General features: G+C 28.9%; 2 protein-coding genes across 5 annotated transcripts; one reads left to right on the top strand and one right to left on the bottom strand.

The window, feature by feature from the left end:
* Positions 1 to 3,254: 3,254 nt before the first annotated feature.
* LOC116770021 (gustatory receptor for sugar taste 64f-like) lies at positions 3,255 to 11,156 on the bottom strand. Of its 4 annotated transcripts, none has more exons than XM_061526684.1 (12): positions 10,886 to 11,156; positions 7,737 to 7,921; positions 7,453 to 7,609; positions 7,171 to 7,295; positions 6,794 to 6,973; positions 6,374 to 6,522; positions 6,105 to 6,227; positions 5,732 to 5,886; positions 4,221 to 4,265; positions 3,994 to 4,156; positions 3,840 to 3,929; positions 3,255 to 3,758 (listed from the first exon to the last, which is right to left on the bottom strand). In XM_061526684.1, exons 2-12 carry the CDS (start codon positions 7,792 to 7,794, stop codon positions 3,660 to 3,662), a joined length of 1,344 nt encoding a protein of 447 aa, XP_061382668.1. In that variant the 5' UTR covers positions 7,795 to 7,921; positions 10,886 to 11,156; the 3' UTR covers positions 3,255 to 3,659. The 4 variants fall into 4 exon arrangements, 3 of the variants coding, with proteins under 3 accessions (XP_061382668.1, XP_061382667.1, XP_061382669.1); XM_061526683.1 differs by lacking the exon at positions 10,886 to 11,156 and adding an exon at positions 8,643 to 9,054; XR_009753496.1 differs by lacking the exon at positions 10,886 to 11,156 and having other exon boundaries at positions 3,840 to 3,921; positions 7,737 to 8,602.
* Positions 11,157 to 16,924: 5,768 nt separating this feature from the next.
* On the top strand, positions 16,925 to 19,235 carry LOC116767962 (gustatory receptor for sugar taste 64f-like). Its single transcript, XM_032658564.2, has 9 exons — positions 16,925 to 17,062; positions 17,201 to 17,387; positions 17,457 to 17,669; positions 17,812 to 17,916; positions 17,985 to 18,169; positions 18,346 to 18,509; positions 18,604 to 18,772; positions 18,845 to 18,934; positions 19,017 to 19,235. Exons 1-9 carry the CDS (start codon positions 17,003 to 17,005, stop codon positions 19,077 to 19,079), a joined length of 1,236 nt encoding a protein of 411 aa, XP_032514455.2. The 5' UTR covers positions 16,925 to 17,002; the 3' UTR covers positions 19,080 to 19,235.
* Positions 19,236 to 19,590: the final 355 nt, after the last annotated feature.

Here is a 19,590-nt window from a genome sequence, read left to right as displayed (position 1 = left end):
ATAACATCCTTATATGTTTATTAAGTAATTAATTTTCCTTTATTATTTTATAATAAAGTTTCAAAGAGTGGTTCTGCAAATAATCAAAGTAAAATATACCTTGATTTTACCACAAGTGAGTATACAATGATTTGATATTGTATAATAAGGTTCAGGTATAGTAAGAAGATTTTAGCTCAAACATTTGTGATACATATAAATATAAACGCGTATTTGTAAATAAAATATAATATCCTTAAAAGATCATTTATAGTTAGTCACATTAACGAATTATATACGAAATACCGTAATGCTTTTTTTCTCAACATTGTTTATATGTATGCAATAGTGAAGTTTTTATTTTCTTTATTTTAATTCTATTTAACATAACTTAATACCACCTCAGTAATTACACCGTTAACCGTACACAGCTTGTTACGTCGTCGACCACATACAAAATCACCTTCAAAGAACGGTTCAAAATGTTGCTAGGTAGATCATAATGAACTTTGCCATCGGAATCTAAGCTTCAAAATTTTATTTTACCAAAGGACCTAATTTGTCTTTTCTAAATAACCTAATGATGAACTATATTTCAGTACCTCTATGTTTTACATTTTAAATAGTCTTAAATAGAAAAGGCACTTATGAAGCCATTTAAAAAGCATTTCGTTGGAATATTTAATATGTATTAATGGGTTTATGTAAATTCATACTTAAATTCAAAATAAAGAATGGTTTTTAAATATTATATGACAAATTTTTATTATCCAAACTATAAGAGTGCTTCCTGAATTATGCATGGTATACTTCCTTCTTCCTTATATGCACAGCAAAGAATTCGAACAGTTTTGTATTTAAGACAAGAATGAACAGGCTATTACTGAGATAGTGTTTCATACCTGGCCTTGGTTTCCACTGACTATCGGGCCTAATTCTAATCAAAAACTATCCATTTTTTTAGTTTGCGTATTTACCAATAGATTTAAAATGACGTGATTGAGTCTAAATGTATTTATAGAGTTATAAAAATAGAGGAATAGTTTAATTCCACAAATAAGTAATTTTCATGTACTCTTTATTGAAAATATATTTATATGATAAAGTAACCAAAATGATATGATAAAATAATCCACTTTTTATCATGGACTTTTTTAATACTATATTTATTGTTATAGTATTATATTTACTAATAATCATTGGTTCAATTATTATTTTCTCGTAATAACACATCTTACTAACAGACAAATCGAGAACATGACGATGAACCAGACGAGAGCAGTTAAAATCTAACAACAAAAAGTGCACTTCATTAGCGTATTGGTACTTGACCTCGGTATCTACGTCGTTTTTGCTCTTACCTACATTATCAGCCACTTATCTGCATTAGTACATTGTTGATAGTGTTTTTGCCATATCTATATATCTCTTTAATATTTTCTAATAAAAGTGATATCTGCTTCTTACGGGAAATATATATTGAAAATTGAATGAACAATGCCGGGATAACACCATTAAAATATATAATAATTAGTGAGGCTACGGACTCCACGAAACACTTCGCAGTGTAAATTAGAAGATTCCTGATTCCATGGAAGAAACATGATGGGTGTGCACTAGTAGTAAGGATGCTCTCACTCACCGTTAGGGTTGCCAAATCACCAAGAACCCTGTTTGTCCACTTTGCATAAAAAAATATATTTATTTGTCGAAAAAAAATGAAATATTTTTTCTTTTCGTTGTCGTATTTAATGTTACATAATTTTTTTAGTGTTTTTCTTATGTGTGTTGGGTAGAAATCTGTTCTGTTGTTTCCTTCAAGATATTATTAATTGATAAAGCAACTACAAGGCGATATTTCAGGGCTTACAAATTAAAATCCTACTGGTATGATAAATTTTGAATTCCGAATTTCTATTTTAGTTTTAAATCAAACTATTTATTATACATTTAAAGATAATGGATACGAATATTATACAAGTAATATATGTATGTAAGATGTTGTTTCTTTTTTAATGTTACCAAGTATTTGTTGGTACTTGATCATGAATAGAAGTAAATTGTTTATTCGAATATTGAGTGACTATAATATTTTTAAATTACTAGAATTGTTATGCATACTTTAAATATATGATTATGCATGTAATATAAGTAACAGATTTTAATTGAATTAAAATGTTTAAAGGTAATTTTCAAAAATAAATAATTTCGTTTCATCAATGTGTGAATCCATCCATTCATGGGTGTATCCTTCAATTCATTAACAAAGTTTGGTGGTTGATAATAAACGCGTTTGATAATGGGCACAAAGAGCGTATAGAGTCTAACTACTTTCCACGAACAAAGGAACTCAGTACAATTTCATGGCGGGGTCGTTAAATTGGCAGTTGCTAAGTGACAGTGCCACAGTTTGACGTTAGTACATGAATTTTCACAAGATTTGGAAACCTAATGATTAGTAATATTAATTGTAACTCGTTCTATATGTAGCAATAAAAACAACAGTACAATTACCTACTTTCGAGGGTTTTGTTGGTCGAAGGTTGCTTTGGTTCTTCATCAAACTTATTATATTTTTGTTATCTTTTTATTTAATTTGTAATTTTATATTGTTTCCATAAAGGTATTGTTTATAAACTTTGTGTAAGTTTTTTTATTATTATTTTCAGTTTTTTAGCTTAAGACAATGATAGACTCCAAGATTTTTTTAAGCATATCGCAGTACCTAAACTTCAATACTTATAATTTACCAAATTTTAACTGAATTCCCAGTCCAGCGCTGACATCCTATTTTATAATATTCAATGTAAAACATTTAGGTGAGGGTAAGTTACAATACATTAATTTACTCTAACTTTTTTATATTAACAGAATACGAATAACGTTAACATAATGGTATCTTAGTGTGTATTCATTTCAATAAAACTAAGATTTTTGGATACTGTACATTGGGAGTATTGTTAGTTTTATTTAAATGTCATTAAGATTAGAATAACAAGGTACTTCATGAATTAAATTATTTTTAAAATTATCGATAACTAGTTATTTCATTCATATATTACTTTCAAATACAAATTTGATGATATGTTGTAATCTAATTCGCAATTTTCTTTTAAGACTCTCGGTTAATGACATCTGAAAATCATTCCGATTAGACATATTAATTGCATATAGCGACAAATAATCAGTTTCCTAAGTGCACTCACTGGATATTATATTTGAAGAGTTGGTAATATTTATTAACTATTTCTCTATTAATGAAACAAAAAAACTGATTTTAATGCTAATTAGAATGCTCTATTTTCGAATTATGAATGTGAAGGGTACAAAGCATAAACATTTAATTACACAACCAATGCTTAAATAAACATCCGTTCTCGTTTTATTCCCCTCTGTTTACAGGGTCCATAATGTCACAGGTAATTTGAATAGATAAATATTCTAACATAATGTCGTTACTTTGAAAATATTTTGTAAGCTATTAAAAATTGTGTTTTTTTTTTTAAATTACATCATAATCTTGTTTCTCATGGATACCAAACAAATCGCAACTTTTTTTTTATTTATACAAATACATAAAGCAAATTTTTATAATCTTTCGAGGTACATACAATGTCTATTATATTTATAAGAGAGACATTTAATTAGGGTAATATTAATAAATGTCATAATGATCTCAGTCATACTTTGGTTGAGTCATCAGTATAAATGTCTACGGTAGGATTGACTCCAGTGAACTGCATCAATACTAACTCGTAAGTTACAATCGTTCCTGCAATCTGAAATTATCATATTTTTTAAAATATTCCTCGTTGTAAATAACCTTTATGATTTTAACCGACTTTTTATGAACGTCTTACCGCTAAAGCAATTCCTCGGGTTACTTTAAAAAATTGTAAACCCGTCAATGCGACTGTATCACCGTGTATTTGGTCTATAAATCTTTGTACCTAAACATATCATATATATAATATCATTTAAATAAAATCTAGTTACAATTATCATAACTTTTACCTCCATGCCATAATCTGCCGATGGAAGTTCGTATAGCGTATAAACGGGTTGTCGGCTCACCGTGTGCACTCTGGCCGCAATCAGAGAAAGTGCCAATGACCTTACAATGAGAAATATTAAGGAGTATAAGAAGTAGGTTGCTTGTTCGTATCCACGGAATATTCTGAAAGAGAAATATAAAAGGTAATGTATTGTGAAGAAATATTATAATAGGCTTTTAACCTTACCTCTGGTCTGGAGTATGACAAGAAGGCGTTGCTTTCACTTCACCTCTAAAAAATAACAAGCTCCATAAATCTGTTTATCGCAACATAATTATTTCATTTATTTTAATGCTGTCATATTTTATACACACATGTGTATGTACAGACATACAATTTGTACGTTTTGAAGGACAATTTATGTACCTTAGTGGCACAAAAGCAAAGTGCAAATGCATTGCCAGCTTTTATATTACGCAAATATTTAACTTACTTTTGAAAGACACAATTTTGCCAACCCGGAAGAGAATTCTACGAAAAATATTCCACATTGTGGCAAAAATATTGAGACGGATACACAATCGTTGAACGATATTATTATTAGATTATTATAACATAGAAAATTCGTCGCTAGTATAAATATTAATATTGTCTATATAAGGTTATGTATTTTTCATACAAAAAAACTAGTTCGCGAAGGTTTCTACTACTGAATCTTATTGTTACGCGGATAAAACCTCAGTTGTAGAATGCTATGCCTTCTCTTGAGGTAAATGAAACAAAACGAGTTAGAAAGTGAGGCACTTCGAGATAATCTCATGATAAGGGCCTATAGTGTATTTACACCGAAATATATTTTGTGTACTTTTCTGATGTTGTCAAATATTCAGTTTTTTGTGAAAGCGCTGACAAGGTCAAAGAAATTTTGCAAACTTGGTAAAGAAAGCTCGCAGAAGTTACTTTTTGCCATTTTTGACAAAAAGCCTAAAATCTATATATATATGTTTACTGATTTAATAGATATGACTTTATTTTACTTTAGCTGTAGTCTTCTTGGAAGAACAACATTAAATATTAACATTTTATATATTATTATTATTGTAATAATATATAAGATTTTCTAATATACACATTTAAATTAAATTAAGTTTTTTGGATACTAATCTTTTTCATTATAATCTATCTACATGTTCCCGAAAGTATTACTTACTTCTAGTCTGCCCTTGATTACGGTTGCTACAAAGGAACGAAAACGTCAGGGACATGTAGATATTATAAAAACACGTAGTATCCGAAAAAATTTGTTTAATTCACTGTATTCTTATTTCGCCTCGATTGCATTTGAATTCTTCGCAGTTTATATTGGATCCGATATTTGATGTTTAAGTTTTTATAAGTGTGGCGGTATAGAAAAGTAATTATTAAATAAAGGCATAAATTAACGACCGAGTGAATAACACTGGGATTGAAACACTCAATTTAATGCAGAATACTTTTCAGTATAGCAAACTGCGCAGATCGAAGGTCTTACAAAGTTTATTTTTTTGCAAGAGAGCGGTACTTCGTTTTAGAGAATAGCTCATAAGTGAGATGAAAACAAGGAAAAAACAACTACATTACCAAGTTTAGAAATAAGTTTGATGTGAATGATATATGAGGATCCAGTACTGACCGAAGTTAGTTGTGCATTTAAGCAATTATATCGATAAAATATCACAAAAGCTACATCTTTGTTCTACAATACTTTTATAACTTACGCAAGGGTATGGAGCAATTGAAAGCATATGAAAAAGAGATTGTTGGCAAATGAAATAAAAATAACTCCTCCGATGACTTTATCTACTTTACGGACAAGACTTGTTATTCGATTGTAATCCTCTCTCACGTTACGCCAAAATGTAGATGGCATCGCCTGAAAGAACGCAAAACATAGACCTTAAATGTCAAATTATTTTATAAATAACTCTTTTTTAAAACCAAATTAAAATATTGCTTTCTGGTATTGGCTTATTACAATTCTTTTTATATTCATGATTTGTATATTCCGTCTCTCAGTCTGATTATTTAATATAATTATAAAGTAAAAATCTCTCAAACTCATATCACTTAATGTATAAAGATCATCCACACCTTTCCTTTAATAGCAGAGATCCTGTTATTTATTTGTTCAAGTCTTGAAGTCAGATACAGACTAATGTTTATTACAAAAAGATTTGAGAAATTCCAGTTGAATGTACATTGAATATTGAGTAACTGAAAAATAAATTAGTAAAAGTTATTAAGGAAACAAACATGTTTCGTTTATATTAAAATTAACAATTATATAATCTTCATAATTTAATAGGGCAAAGACCTTAACGGCCCAAGTGCATATTATAGTAAACAATTTCATATTATACCTGTGTAATGATTCCCAAATTGAGATTGTAGTTCACAATATTATTGAACCACGGAAAACTGTTAACTATGATTGTTTCATATACTTTCCCCGGAGGACTACAGTCCGTGGCGAACACAAACCCAGAAAGTTCAAGCAAACCGTGTTCAACTGCAATATTTCAGGAAATAATTATTTCACTGCATTTTTTTTAAATATTTATTTCGTTTTCATGCAGAAAAAAATTAATGTTGTTAGTTAAACTTTTTTTTTTACACTAATTGTGCAGTTCATTATAATGTTTATCTTCTTAATTAATGCCAACACGTAGGTAATGAACGAAAACTTTCATTTGATTGATAGTTATTTTAAATGTGAAATAAAAAAAATAAGAACTATTATATATGAATTATTTAATTTTATATCTTAGTTTTATGCTTACCGAATGCGAAAGAAAGGACTAGTAAACAGGCAACATTACATTTTCTCACAAGGGCATAATCATTCAAAGGGTCGATTGCTTCTGTACATGAGATATATCGACAAAGATTAGGCCATTTCATAGCTATATGCAAAAATAGAATGGTTATCATTGTAGTGGAGGAGTAGAAAACCAGTGGTGCTAAAATTATAACAAATCAATATAGTGTATATCGTAGACAACATGTAATTCATTGAAGAATTATATTACTTATTGAGTACTGTTACAAATTAAGCAATGTACCAAAAATATCTACAGTGAAAATTCCAATAATGAAAGGAAATGCATATATTTTTTTTAAAGTGATAAATAGTTATATATAGATTAAACATACTTACTGTTTCCGACAATCGAAGTATTCGTGTCTTTAAAATATTTCAATAAAAACAGAATATTTAGGAGAAGTGTTTGTAGAACTATTGTAAGAAGAGTATAAGCACATCGTCCCGATAAATATGTGAACCTTTGAATAACATTGAATAATTGTCTTACTTAAGTATGTTTTTTTAATAACTGCCTCAAAGTTATAAATGAAATAGAGAATATTATAAAATTTCGCAATAACAATTTATGGTTTATTTAACTGAAAAATTAAGTTTACAAGTACAGTTTATATACACCTAAGCTTAGAACTGTCTACATCACAAACTCCGAGAACTGGGTTAAGTCCAACGAATTGACCAAGGATAATAGTAAGTTTCATAACCCCTTGGAAAGTGGGACGCCGCTCTGAAGACCGTCCATAGGAATTAAAAGATTTTTGTTCTTTTGCTGAAACTACCCATCACAAATTAGAAAAGATTATGTTAAGTTCATGAAGACATAAAGCTTTTTTTATGTTATAATTTTGTTATGACAAAAAGAATGTCATGTATAAAACAAAATATGTATAAGGATTACTTACAAACACCGCTTTTTATTATTTTCTTCACCGGACGATTGTAAGTAGTGGCATAATCCATAGTTTCTGTTCAATTTCTCTCCCTAATATTGTACAGTCCCCTTTATTAATAGTAAAGCAATTTTAAAACTTAATTAGGTTGTCATAACTGTAAGAATCCAGTAACAACTATCGTTTTATTCTAATCCCTGTGAAGAGATTAAGAAATTAAAACTTTAAATATTTTTTAAGGTTGCATTTTTAATTTTCACGAATACATCCGAAAACTTAAGACTTTGATCAAACTCAATATCAGATCCTACATGGTATCTTTACATATGTATAAGGGGTCTTTAACAAATTCAATTTTAATATATAAAGTAGTTTTAAAATCCTCGATTGTCAAACGACTACTTGAATGTGTAGTTTCTCCGAGTCGGAGAGAAAGTAAGAGGAAAAGAAAGATTATTTCATTTTACTAAAACTTCCCGCTTATAAATGTAGACTGACACATTTTTGATAACAGAAAAAAATTAATATGAAAATACAACTGTTTATATGCTTAAGAACCTTCTGCCATGGATAAAATACTCCATTAGATTTGTAACTACCATGTGAGCTTCAAAACGAATTAAATGTAACCTAAATAACTTATATGACAAATGATATTTTTTTAAAGACCTGTATTCGATCCTTCATAAACAAAGCAATTTTCTAAACATTGAAGTGTGAATTTGTTTGTCATTCTTATGCTATTGTTTGTCATATATATCGTATTTTTGTTTATTTTGATGTTAAAATGATTTTATTTATGTTATGAACTTAATGTGACTTCAATAAAATAACGATTAGTTCGCACCATACAAATACGCGTATATTTGAAATAAAATTAATGTTCAATCGATAAAATTAAGATGGTGTAAGACTTACATTTATCTTTTACTTTTCCAATGCGAATAACTTGTTCACTTTAAGTCAAATAACGACGCCTTCACATAAAATTTTACTGAGTGTTTATACTAGTTTTATACTTCACTGTAACACTGTATCTGTTTATTTGTCTAGTTTGTGAAAATGCAACTTCGTGACATATTTTGATTTAGTGTTTTGAAAGCCACAGTTTAACGGATATTCATAAACATTTTATACGGAGTATTTTCTGTAGATCGTACATTTGAAATTCAATCTTTATAAAGTTACTAATTAGTGAGCCATTCACAAACAAGTTCCTGTACAGTTAATAAAACAAAATATTTATAATTTTAAAATACGCATTTCCTCTTGTAAGTAATGAAAGAGTTACATTATATATGAAAAATATATAGTAGCCACCGTTTATTCTGTAAGTTAATTTATACAAGAAACAATAAGTGCAGACCATGAAAAAGTATAAATTAAATTCAAATAAAAACCATTTTTATCCATCCTATTGTTCCTAATTATCAACAAAACTCTTTTCTTAAACTTGTTTTAATGCAATTCAAGAGAATTTGGTACGCTAAAGCCACGCTTGCTATATTATCCATGAAGAGACTTACTAACAAGACGTGATAACTATCGCTTCAACCAGGGTTTTTGTAGTGTTACCAAAATTCTGTCAGTTGAACTTCAAAGCGGTCTGTAACCGATTATTAAAACGACCCGACCACAATTTTTATAAAACACTGGAATTGATGGCACCATTTGGCAAATGGCAGAAATTGCTGTGACTCAGTGGGTTAAGCTAACAGTCATATCTAATCGGCTACACAATCTAGTAGGTCGTAGGCTTCTTAAGGTTTTGTATGTGTTATTGTAATGTATAGATCGTTATAGTTCTCCCTTCAGATGAGGACACCAAACAGTGCAAAATAGCATACTTCCACCGGGTCTGTAGAATCAAACCCTATGAAAAAGTGAAAGATGCAGAATCATTCTACCAATGATATTGGTATTGATCACAACCATGTTTTATATGCTAATTTTTCATTTATTTTTTTATAATTTTTAATAAAATAATTGAACCATAAAGAAATTTAATTTAAATCAGTTTTCTGACAAAGTATATGATTTGGTATTATCATAGAAATTATTGAACTATATCGATCCTGTAAAATAAAGCCTATTTTATCATAAGAAAATCTTATTTCTTAATCTTATCTCTTAAAAGTTGCCTGGGTTTTTGATTTTCTTAGGGACTGTACTGTATAAGTAAAAGTTTATGGCTACTCGTTTCATCAAAGAACGATCAACTCTGGCTCCTCATGGCTCTGTCACTTCTACAACTCTTTTCCTATTCATTAATAACACTTTTAGTAACGAAAATGACCGCACAGCTTTAGAGTAGTGTTAATACTGCTCTGGGCGTACCTGAGATCAATTTTTGGACTAGTCAGGACAAGATGAGCTGCAATGCAAAATGTTAATTCCACCTCAGTTAATCTCAAATTGTGGCGACGACATTCTTTTGAAATTAAACCACAAAAGACGAATATTCTTGAAGGGTTAAGAGGCGACCGGAAATCCCGACTCACACTTTTCAGTATGTACCCTTGAAATTCATCAAATAATAGCCAAGCATAGTCCAGTTGATTAAAATATATATACCTTTGAAATGTATATTGATCATTAATGAAAACATGTAATACTTCTAGTTCTGTAATATTCGTTCAATATACGTACGTACTGTTGTTTTTATGTAACAAACAAATGTTTGTGGTCCCAGAGAAATTCATACTGAAAATGATACTTCAAGCTGAAAAGTTGAAGGGCGCTTTTTATCTCGTATTTCAATAAAGAATATAAGAAGGTCAATTTAAAGATAGGGATTTCTTGCAATTATTTTGGTCGAACGTGTGGCTCGGGATTGTCCCACGAGATGAAGCATTTGTAAGCATATATTAAAAACAAACTAGTATTAAGTAAACCAGATTGTCTTACTCATGCATGTAATTTTGTATTAAAATATATTTCTTTTTCAATTTAGTGTACTGTTATAATTATTTTAAAATGTCTATAGAATTATATAATAAACCTGTTAAAAGTTTATTTAAGAAGAAAGAAGTAAATTAAAAAAAAAATGAAATGATAAGGAAACTTCATAATTTATTTTGATTCATTTAAAGCAAGATATTTTAATTTTTGTATTTTATTTAGTTTATTTAGATATTATGAAAGCAGTAACAAATTCATACCTGTGATATTTTACATGTAAGCCATTGAGGAATTAACGGAATCATTATTGATCGCTGTTATGGTTTGCTGACAACAAACATCATATAGACACAATACTCACTTAAATTTATAACAGTGTAAAATCTTAAAATGATTTTTATTTTCTAAACTATAGAATGAACGGAAATTGTTAAAATGGTGACCTAGCGTTTGAATACACGCGAACCTTTGTGTTGATAGTATCTTCCCACGTATAGTAAATAGAACCTATACTTCATTTATCAGATGTAACTTGCAATTCTTTTTCTATACATATTTAAAAAGTTATTACATTCTCGTTTGTTATTACAAACTTATTACTAGGTCACAAGGATTTAACTATATGAAGAACGCTTTTATTAGTTTTTGTCCTCGAACTGTTCTTGTTGAATACAATCGGTTTAGAGTTCAGTTTCACTTGTAAATAAGGATAGGCAACAAATTTAACAGTAATATTATTTTCTGTTAATGGGTTATGTCAATATTTTTAGGAAACTTCTAATGTCGATCACTTCTTATGTCATTGTAAACAAATCATTCAGAATTATTACAACAAATTTCCTTTCTTCATTTGATACTGGCAATATTTTTTTAATAACAGTGTCAAACTCGTCTGCCCGTTATCACGGTGGCTGTAAAGGAACTGAAACGTCAGGGACATACAGTTATAAAATGGTAAAAAGTAGTAAAAAGTAGTAAGTAGAAGTAAGTATCCGGTAAACTTGGGTTAATTTAAATGTCTACACGCGAAAATCTTAGATACAATTATCATGTTATAAAATAAAACCGTGTTTAATTGATTTAAATATAACAAAGATAGAGATAAAATAATTAATTTAAGTAATTTCTTATCTTATGTAAAATAATATTGTGCTACCCTGTGGTTGCTTTTTCTTATCACTTATGAATAAAAGTGTAATAAAATATCTCCATTCTTGGGCTAAATATCAAATTAGGATTATGCAACAGGATACAATTATTTTACACTAGTTCTATAAGTGCTAGAAGACAAGACACAAGTTCTCAAAAACAGTGTAACCTTTCCTTACCTTAATAGTTTATTATATTTACTTGCTTTACTAGTATGTATCTAATGCAAATTCGGCCAAATATATAAATATATATTTTCTTGAAAATTAAAAAAAAATATGTATTTTGTTTTGGCGTTTCGATAAGCACTCGTACAAACTACTATTAGTTATAATTATTTAAATTGTGATATACTTGATAATTCTAAGCTTAACGTTATTTATATTCTGATATTTATTGGAAATTCTTATGATGGTTAAACTAGCGCCATCTGTATATTTGTTATAATAGTGTAAATTAATGTTAATAATGTTTCTGTACAGTAATTTAAATGTCCAAATACTTAACAATTCGTTTTATAATTTATAATGAGAGCTTTTACATGTTTTACGTAATGTTCAGTGTTTTATAATTTAATGGTAACTCTTATGAGGGAATCTAGCGCCCTCTGTATGATATTGTAACTTACCCTGACCTAAAAATGTTACATTTGAATATTATAAATAGGATGTTAGTGCTAGACGGGGGATTCTGTTACGAGTTGTGGAACAATAAACATCTAAGTGGAAGTACTGCCTAATTTATTCCTAACACTACATATAATTTCTCTATAATAAATTCCTTGAGGTCAGTAATTCTAACCCATATAATGTTTATTCAAACAATTACTAGTAATGATGGAAATTTTGAAAAATATTGTGGATCGATATTTCATTTTAAACAAGAGTTTGGATAGGTTTATGTAAAATAATAAATTTATATGTATATAATACTTATATTATATATTTTGTCATAATTTGTTTCTTTTCATGGTAGTCTATTTTTCATTTCAGATAATACATTTTAAATATACGAGGAACCTGATTATAATGTATTTTTAAATAATGTTCGTGAATCATCGAGTCACTTATGTACATTAATCATGTAGCTTTTAATTTAAAACGTGTTGATCGTTTCTATTTCAAGCAATTACTGTATAGGACAACGATTAATGGCCGCTTAAAGCTATTGATTTAAAATGACTATGCCTCCAAAAACTTGGTTAATATTCATTCAACATATTTCGAAAATGGAATAGGGTTTCAGTCTATAATAAATTTTTCAAAAATTTCACTTTTTTCAGGTTCCGTTTTAGTTTTAAATAAATGTAAGTCGCTAAAATATGACTGTATCCATGTTTGATAACCACTTCTTATCGACGCTAAGAACATTTCAACAAACTATACAGCATTTAATTGAAAGGCTTTGTAATATGATATTTTTCAACGATGGACGAATTTTACTGCTGCAGGAGTGATATTAAGAAAAAAGGAATTTTTTATACCAGCTCGGTGGCAAAAAAATGTACTGGCCATCTGATATTCAGAGGTCATTTCACTCTTTGAACGCTTGCAATACCACGGTAGGAACCTTTCTCGGTGTCACGATAATATGAATAAATAACACATCGTCAGTTGTTTAAAATTCTCCTGGATCTTCCAACTTTAAGTAATCTACCCCTGGGCATTGCAAATGGATAGCCTAAAGCATAATGTCTTTTTTGTTGTTAATTCTGAAATATTAGTTATTGTGCAGTATTTTAAATTTTCAGTTTACCCGGTCTTTGTGTCCTACGATTGTTTGCGAGCTCTATTTCTTCCAAAGGTATCATTCTTTATTTGTTTTTTTTTTCTCTGGATCGGATGATTCAGCGTTTCAATTATTTGAAAGATTATAAGATATTCAGGGAGGATTTTGGTTAGGGCTGCAGTTTAACTTCAAACTTATAATCTGATATCAATCGTGACTATTTATCATCCTCCAGCCTCCTAGAGATCTATAGAGTGGAACAGGAAGTCCGACATTTTGAAATGGAACAGTTTGGCGGAGTTATATGGAACAGTTTTCCTGATTTTTTGTTTTTTTTTTCACTCAGAATTTGGAGATTATTATTATTTATATAGTGCAACCACCATCTATTTCTTAATAGAGATTTTTTTGTAATAACAGAAGTTTGATTTATCAGACGGCAAACTATGGAAGAACCGAATAGATATAGATGATATAAATAGTATATGGGTTATCAAGACAACGCTACAGTACAGAGTTCATAAACGCTGGGTTGAAAATCTATTCACGAAGGTCAAAAATATATCTGAAAGGTAGTGGACGGTATTATACAATTTTTAAAATTATATTTAAAATAATCAGTATTACGTGCAATAAAATTTCAATTCCGTAAATAAAATGTTGGTCAAAAATTTACAAGTTTCGTTTTTACTTACGAATTCAACTTTTTACGAAGGGCTAGATTTCACTTCACTGTTTTTTCAAATATTTTTAGGTACAATGAAGCCTCACTAGACTACATGTGAGCTTTTACGTATAATAACAGAGAAAATTTTTATGCGTGATAATTAAATACAATTTTAAAAATATATGTATTTAAAAGGTATCATCTAAAGTTATATACATATCTTAATTACTAAAACCTGGAAAAACACATTAATTTATAGGTATTACGACAATATAGATTTTTTAAAGATTTTAAAATCATGCCTTGTGTTTGAATTAAATCAGGCGTCTCAGTTTTATTTCAGAGTTCTAAATTTGTGCTTACAAAAAAGCTATTTCTTTCTTACATCAGCATAACAATACTATACCTAGTTATTTATAAGTTGAATTCAATTTAAAAAATTATGGTAATATACGGGTAATACTACTTAAGAACTCGTTTGATTGATATTTCAGGGACAAAAAATCTTTTTATAATTTGTTCATTTTCTTAATACGCTTTTAGATACTGATTGCTTTTTCTTGTTTCTTAGTTTTAATTTCAATTTCCAATAAAATATAATCGAATTTGGGAGTAAGATATTTGTTTGTTCTATGGCAATTCTTTTCTTGTCATTTTATTTGTCTATAAACTTAAGCATAGTCATGCAGACATATACACACATAACTTTTCTACAAAGCTTCCCAGCCTAGCATTACATACGTTTTTAAAACAACTGCCTCTGGGATATTTTCTTTGACATGACTTACGTTAAATACAAGGTTAATATATAATGTATGACTGTATATATTATCACTGCTGACCTCTCACTTTCTGCGGGCATCTGGCCAGTAGTGTATCGGACAGTCTTGTGAAATTCATACTCACTTGACGCATAGAGGGGACAAGGAGTAAAGGATATATGCACATGCAGTTGAAGAGGTCACAGGGACGAAGATGCAGGCCAATATCCATCTGACACAGAATCGAGCGGCTTGGAGAACTGTGATGGCAAGAGCAACCGGCTGTGACCACGTCCTTCAGCCTCGAGGACACGACGATAGAGAGAGACCTCTGATAGATATACTACATCGACTTATTTTTATATTTTCTTTTATATATCCTGCAACTACTGTTATTTAACTAACTACTATTATTTTTGTATTATTGTCATACATTACGGGTTTGCGGTAAAGGTACACTTAATTTCTAATAATTATTCCACATAATCCTAAAAAGCATTTGAGGAATCGGAGCATTAAAGCATGTTACGTATTTGATGTAGTCTTTGAAAACGATAGAATCTCTGAAATTTTTGTTTGTGTTGTAATATATCATATTGGTATTGATTTATTAAATTTAAAAATGTTATATTTAGAAAGAGGTTTAAATACAATTTAATGTCCAGAATTGTCTTTCTTCTAATTTAATGACATGTATACACCGCTTTTAATATAGTTTTTTTATAAAAAATATTAATTTTATTTAAAGTAAGATAATTTGTATTATTATATCTTCTAAATTTATATTCGATCCGTTATAAATATTGACAATGACTTGATCTATCTTCTTAACAAGAATCTAATTTAATATTAACCAGAGTGTTAATATTTATTCATAATCTACAGATTCATTTTTGAACTTCATTGTGGGTAAGTTTTTAAACTACAGTCACTCACAATATTAGGAAGCTGGCTGGCTATAACACAACTTTGTGCTTAAATATATTTGTAGTGAACAAAAATATTTCTAAGATTTTTTTTTAACTAAAATTTCGGCTAGATAAAAAATATTGATGAAATATCATCAATCAAGTCTCGCAAAAAAGCGAGTATTTATTGAAATCCTACGTTTTGAAAAATGTTTGTACAGAATATTTATCATTCATATTTTGTAGATACACTACTTAAATATCCGATAATTGGAGAATAGTTCAGCAATTTATTTTAGATGAAAGCATGATCTTATAATGAAAATTTTGGTATAAAAATTTTCTTCTAAATTCACTAAAAAAGGTCAGATAGGCAAATTAACATTAATACAAAATAAATTTAAAATATAACGCTAAAGTATGAAATACTGATTTATATTTTATAGTGAGAGCATTCATTAGCTTATGACAAGGACTCTTAGAATAATAGTGCTAATGGATGTAGGATATTAATAGTAAAAGATGTTCAAAGGGTTCTAGATACTATACGTCTATACAGGTATATTCCTATAATAATAAATAAATGATTTTTTTTCCAATAATATCTGAAATTTTATATTCCTTAAATCGCGGTAAGCCAGGAAACCAAATTCACTGGGATCATCTGAGTTTTAAGCGTAGGCTTCATTGCCAATATTAAGATGATTTATTTTAGAACGTGCTACCAACACCGTCTCGCAAAAAAGGTTTTCATAAAAAATTTCATGACTGCAAAATAAGTGAAAGTACAGTTTTAAATCGAACTTGATTAAACACCAAACTTCGCTTTAAGTATATAAAAAATATAACATTTTTTATAATAACATTTATATAATCAAATGCCACTTTCGTTGTCACCATTTGCTAGTCGTGCATTATTTATAATAAATGAATTGCATTTCCGCGATACCGTCTGTTAAAAAAAAACAATCAATCTCGTATTATCTTACAACAGAATTTATAAATCTGTTATTAATTTACAGTTGGCGTGATACTTATGAAAAAAACCTATAAAATTTAATTTTATATACTGAAGTAAAAATTAATTGTTTTAACTCCGTTATTGAATGAAAAGTATATATTCGGCGTAACTTTAAAATATTGCCAGAAATTGAAACCTTTAACATGTCAATAAACAGGGAGACCAGCACCGATCTAAGACTTCCACAACAAACTTTTGATGACGTAAGTGAAATAATTGTTACTATATATATGTATAAATAATTATTATAAATGTAGAAAATTCATTAGTGAAGAAATCAAATTACACACTTAAAATTAAATTTTACACCTACTTTTTATTCACAAATATTTTCTTTTCAGGACTTCATACTTACAATTTCTAAAGTGTTCAGTGGGGTGAGGTGGATAGGAATAGTTGGAGCCAGTCGAATTAAATGGAAACTCTATGCGCTTACCCTATTTTGTCTTTTCCTCGCTATTGAAGGTCAAGCTTCTAAGAAAGTGATGAGGGCACTGGCTGGAGTGGCTGTTGATATATCGGGACACAGTACTTCATATCTTATAAATAGTTGTTACATATAAAATTTTACCTTATTCACAATATATTTCTCCACAGGAAGTGTTGCCGCGAGACTAGCAGGTTTAATGTTTTACACTGCTGTACTATTAGGATTTATTCAAAGTAATCGAATTTCTAATTCTTGGAATGACATATCTGTGTACTGGGCTTCCGTAGAATGGTCACAAAATATACCAAATATGTCACGTGACAAAACATTAAGGAAGAGGATGTATAGAGTTACTCTTGTTATAATAATGAGCGGGTCAGGTATAACAAATGCTATAATTACAGAAGTAGTCAACAAGGTTTTTAGAAATATGCAAAATATGTGTCTGTGAGACATTTTTATATTAAGGAACAAAATTTTATAGCCTTTTTTGTATATAATCTTTTTCGGTTTTTATTTCAGTTGTATATTTCTTAGATGCATTGCAAGCCATTAATTTTCAGTGTAAATTACCATTTTGTTTAAAACAAATTATTCTCAAAACTCATGGATTCCTGCTCCGTGAATGTAAGTTTTACAAAAAAATAAGGTGTTATCACAAATATTTACATCAATTTAAATATTCGAATACACAGCAGAATATTCTGATTGGGTTGGAATCCTCACTCTATTCATGAGTGTGATTGCAAACATTATCTGGATCTTTCAAGATTTGCTAATTATTCTGTTCAGCATGGGCTTATCCTCTAGATACCGCAGATTGAACGAGTGCGTCGAGGTCATGGTTGCAGAAAATAATAGGAATAAAAACTGGAGTAAGGTAATAGATTAAACTATTCTGTAAAGAAATGTGTCAATTTCATAATGATCAAAATATTCCCCGATACTAGTATCCTAAGACCAACCTATACAATAATAAAAGGAAACTCCTTTTGGTGATGCTAAGAACTTATCATGTCAATTACGGTTTTAATAACTTGCTTATTTGGGTTTAAGGATCAAGATATTTTACAAATATACGCATGGAGGAAGATAAGGGAAGCATATATAAAACAGGCGATTTTGGTACGTCGCGTTGACAACACCTTGGGTGGTCTCGTTCTTGTCTACAACTTTTTTAATTTTTATTTTATTTGCCTGCAACTATTTTACGGAATCATGTAAGTTATATTAACAGTGACATTTTCTATTACGATTTATAATATTTTATTCTTTAATATTATATATATTACTATAATCTGGTTGTTATTATAGCCAAGGAATATCGAACGATGGAACTAAAAATTATTTTTTCTTGATTGATCTCGTTTGGGTGGCTGGTCGGACAATTTACACGATTCTATCAGCTGCTGACGTGAATAAGTATTCTACTATGGCTCTACCATATTTATTTAATTGTCAAAATAATGGGTACAACATCGAGGTTAGCAGTTATCGCTTTGCTTATTGTTTATTGTTAGATATGAATTAATTTTTGAGAAAATATTTTTTTCAGGTACAAAGGCTTCAAAAACAGCTCATTAAGAATTACGTTGCTCTAACCGGCATGGGATTCTATAATATAAATAGAAGTGTCGTTTTACAGGTAATACATACATATGTGCGTTCTCAATCTTGATATTATTAGTCAATCATTTTGTTATAATGGATAATAAATATTCCTGTAGATGATGGGAACTATTGTGACATATGTACTGGTGCTTGTCCAATACGATGCCTCTGAAGGATAAAATGCTAAAAAAATACTAAAGAATAAATTACTTACCATGCTAATACAAATCTCGAAAAAGTATAAAAATAATTGTCGATGTCATAATTATTAGACATCAATGTAATTAATTAAAGAAAAATTAAAATCAGATTGTAATTATATGATTCTATATAAAATTAAATTTCATCATTCAAACTATATAGTTTTATTACTTTATTCTGGGTTTAATAATTGTTATACTGTCTTCATTATTTTTTAAATAATTATATTTATATATTTATATATATATAAGTTATGCTCGAGTTACGTTTCTCACTGAATAACTTTTAAATAGGTACTTTTGTTATTGTAGTATATTTTTATTTGTAAAATTTAACATAAATATATATCTGTTCAAAAGGCTTTTACTAGTTTCATTATAGAATAATATTAGTCAAGAATATAACAACTATCCTGGACTGGTCGAGATAAAATTTTCCATACATACCTACATCCTTTTTATATATTATATTATAATAGTAAATTAGTCA

Source organism: Danaus plexippus (genome assembly GCF_018135715.1).
Source record: "Danaus plexippus chromosome 3 unlocalized genomic scaffold, MEX_DaPlex mxdp_25, whole genome shotgun sequence".
Classification (NCBI taxonomy): domain Eukaryota; kingdom Metazoa; phylum Arthropoda; class Insecta; order Lepidoptera; family Nymphalidae; genus Danaus; species Danaus plexippus.
Note: the sequence above shows the minus strand (reverse complement) of the source record. Positions and strands in the feature narration are given on the sequence as shown.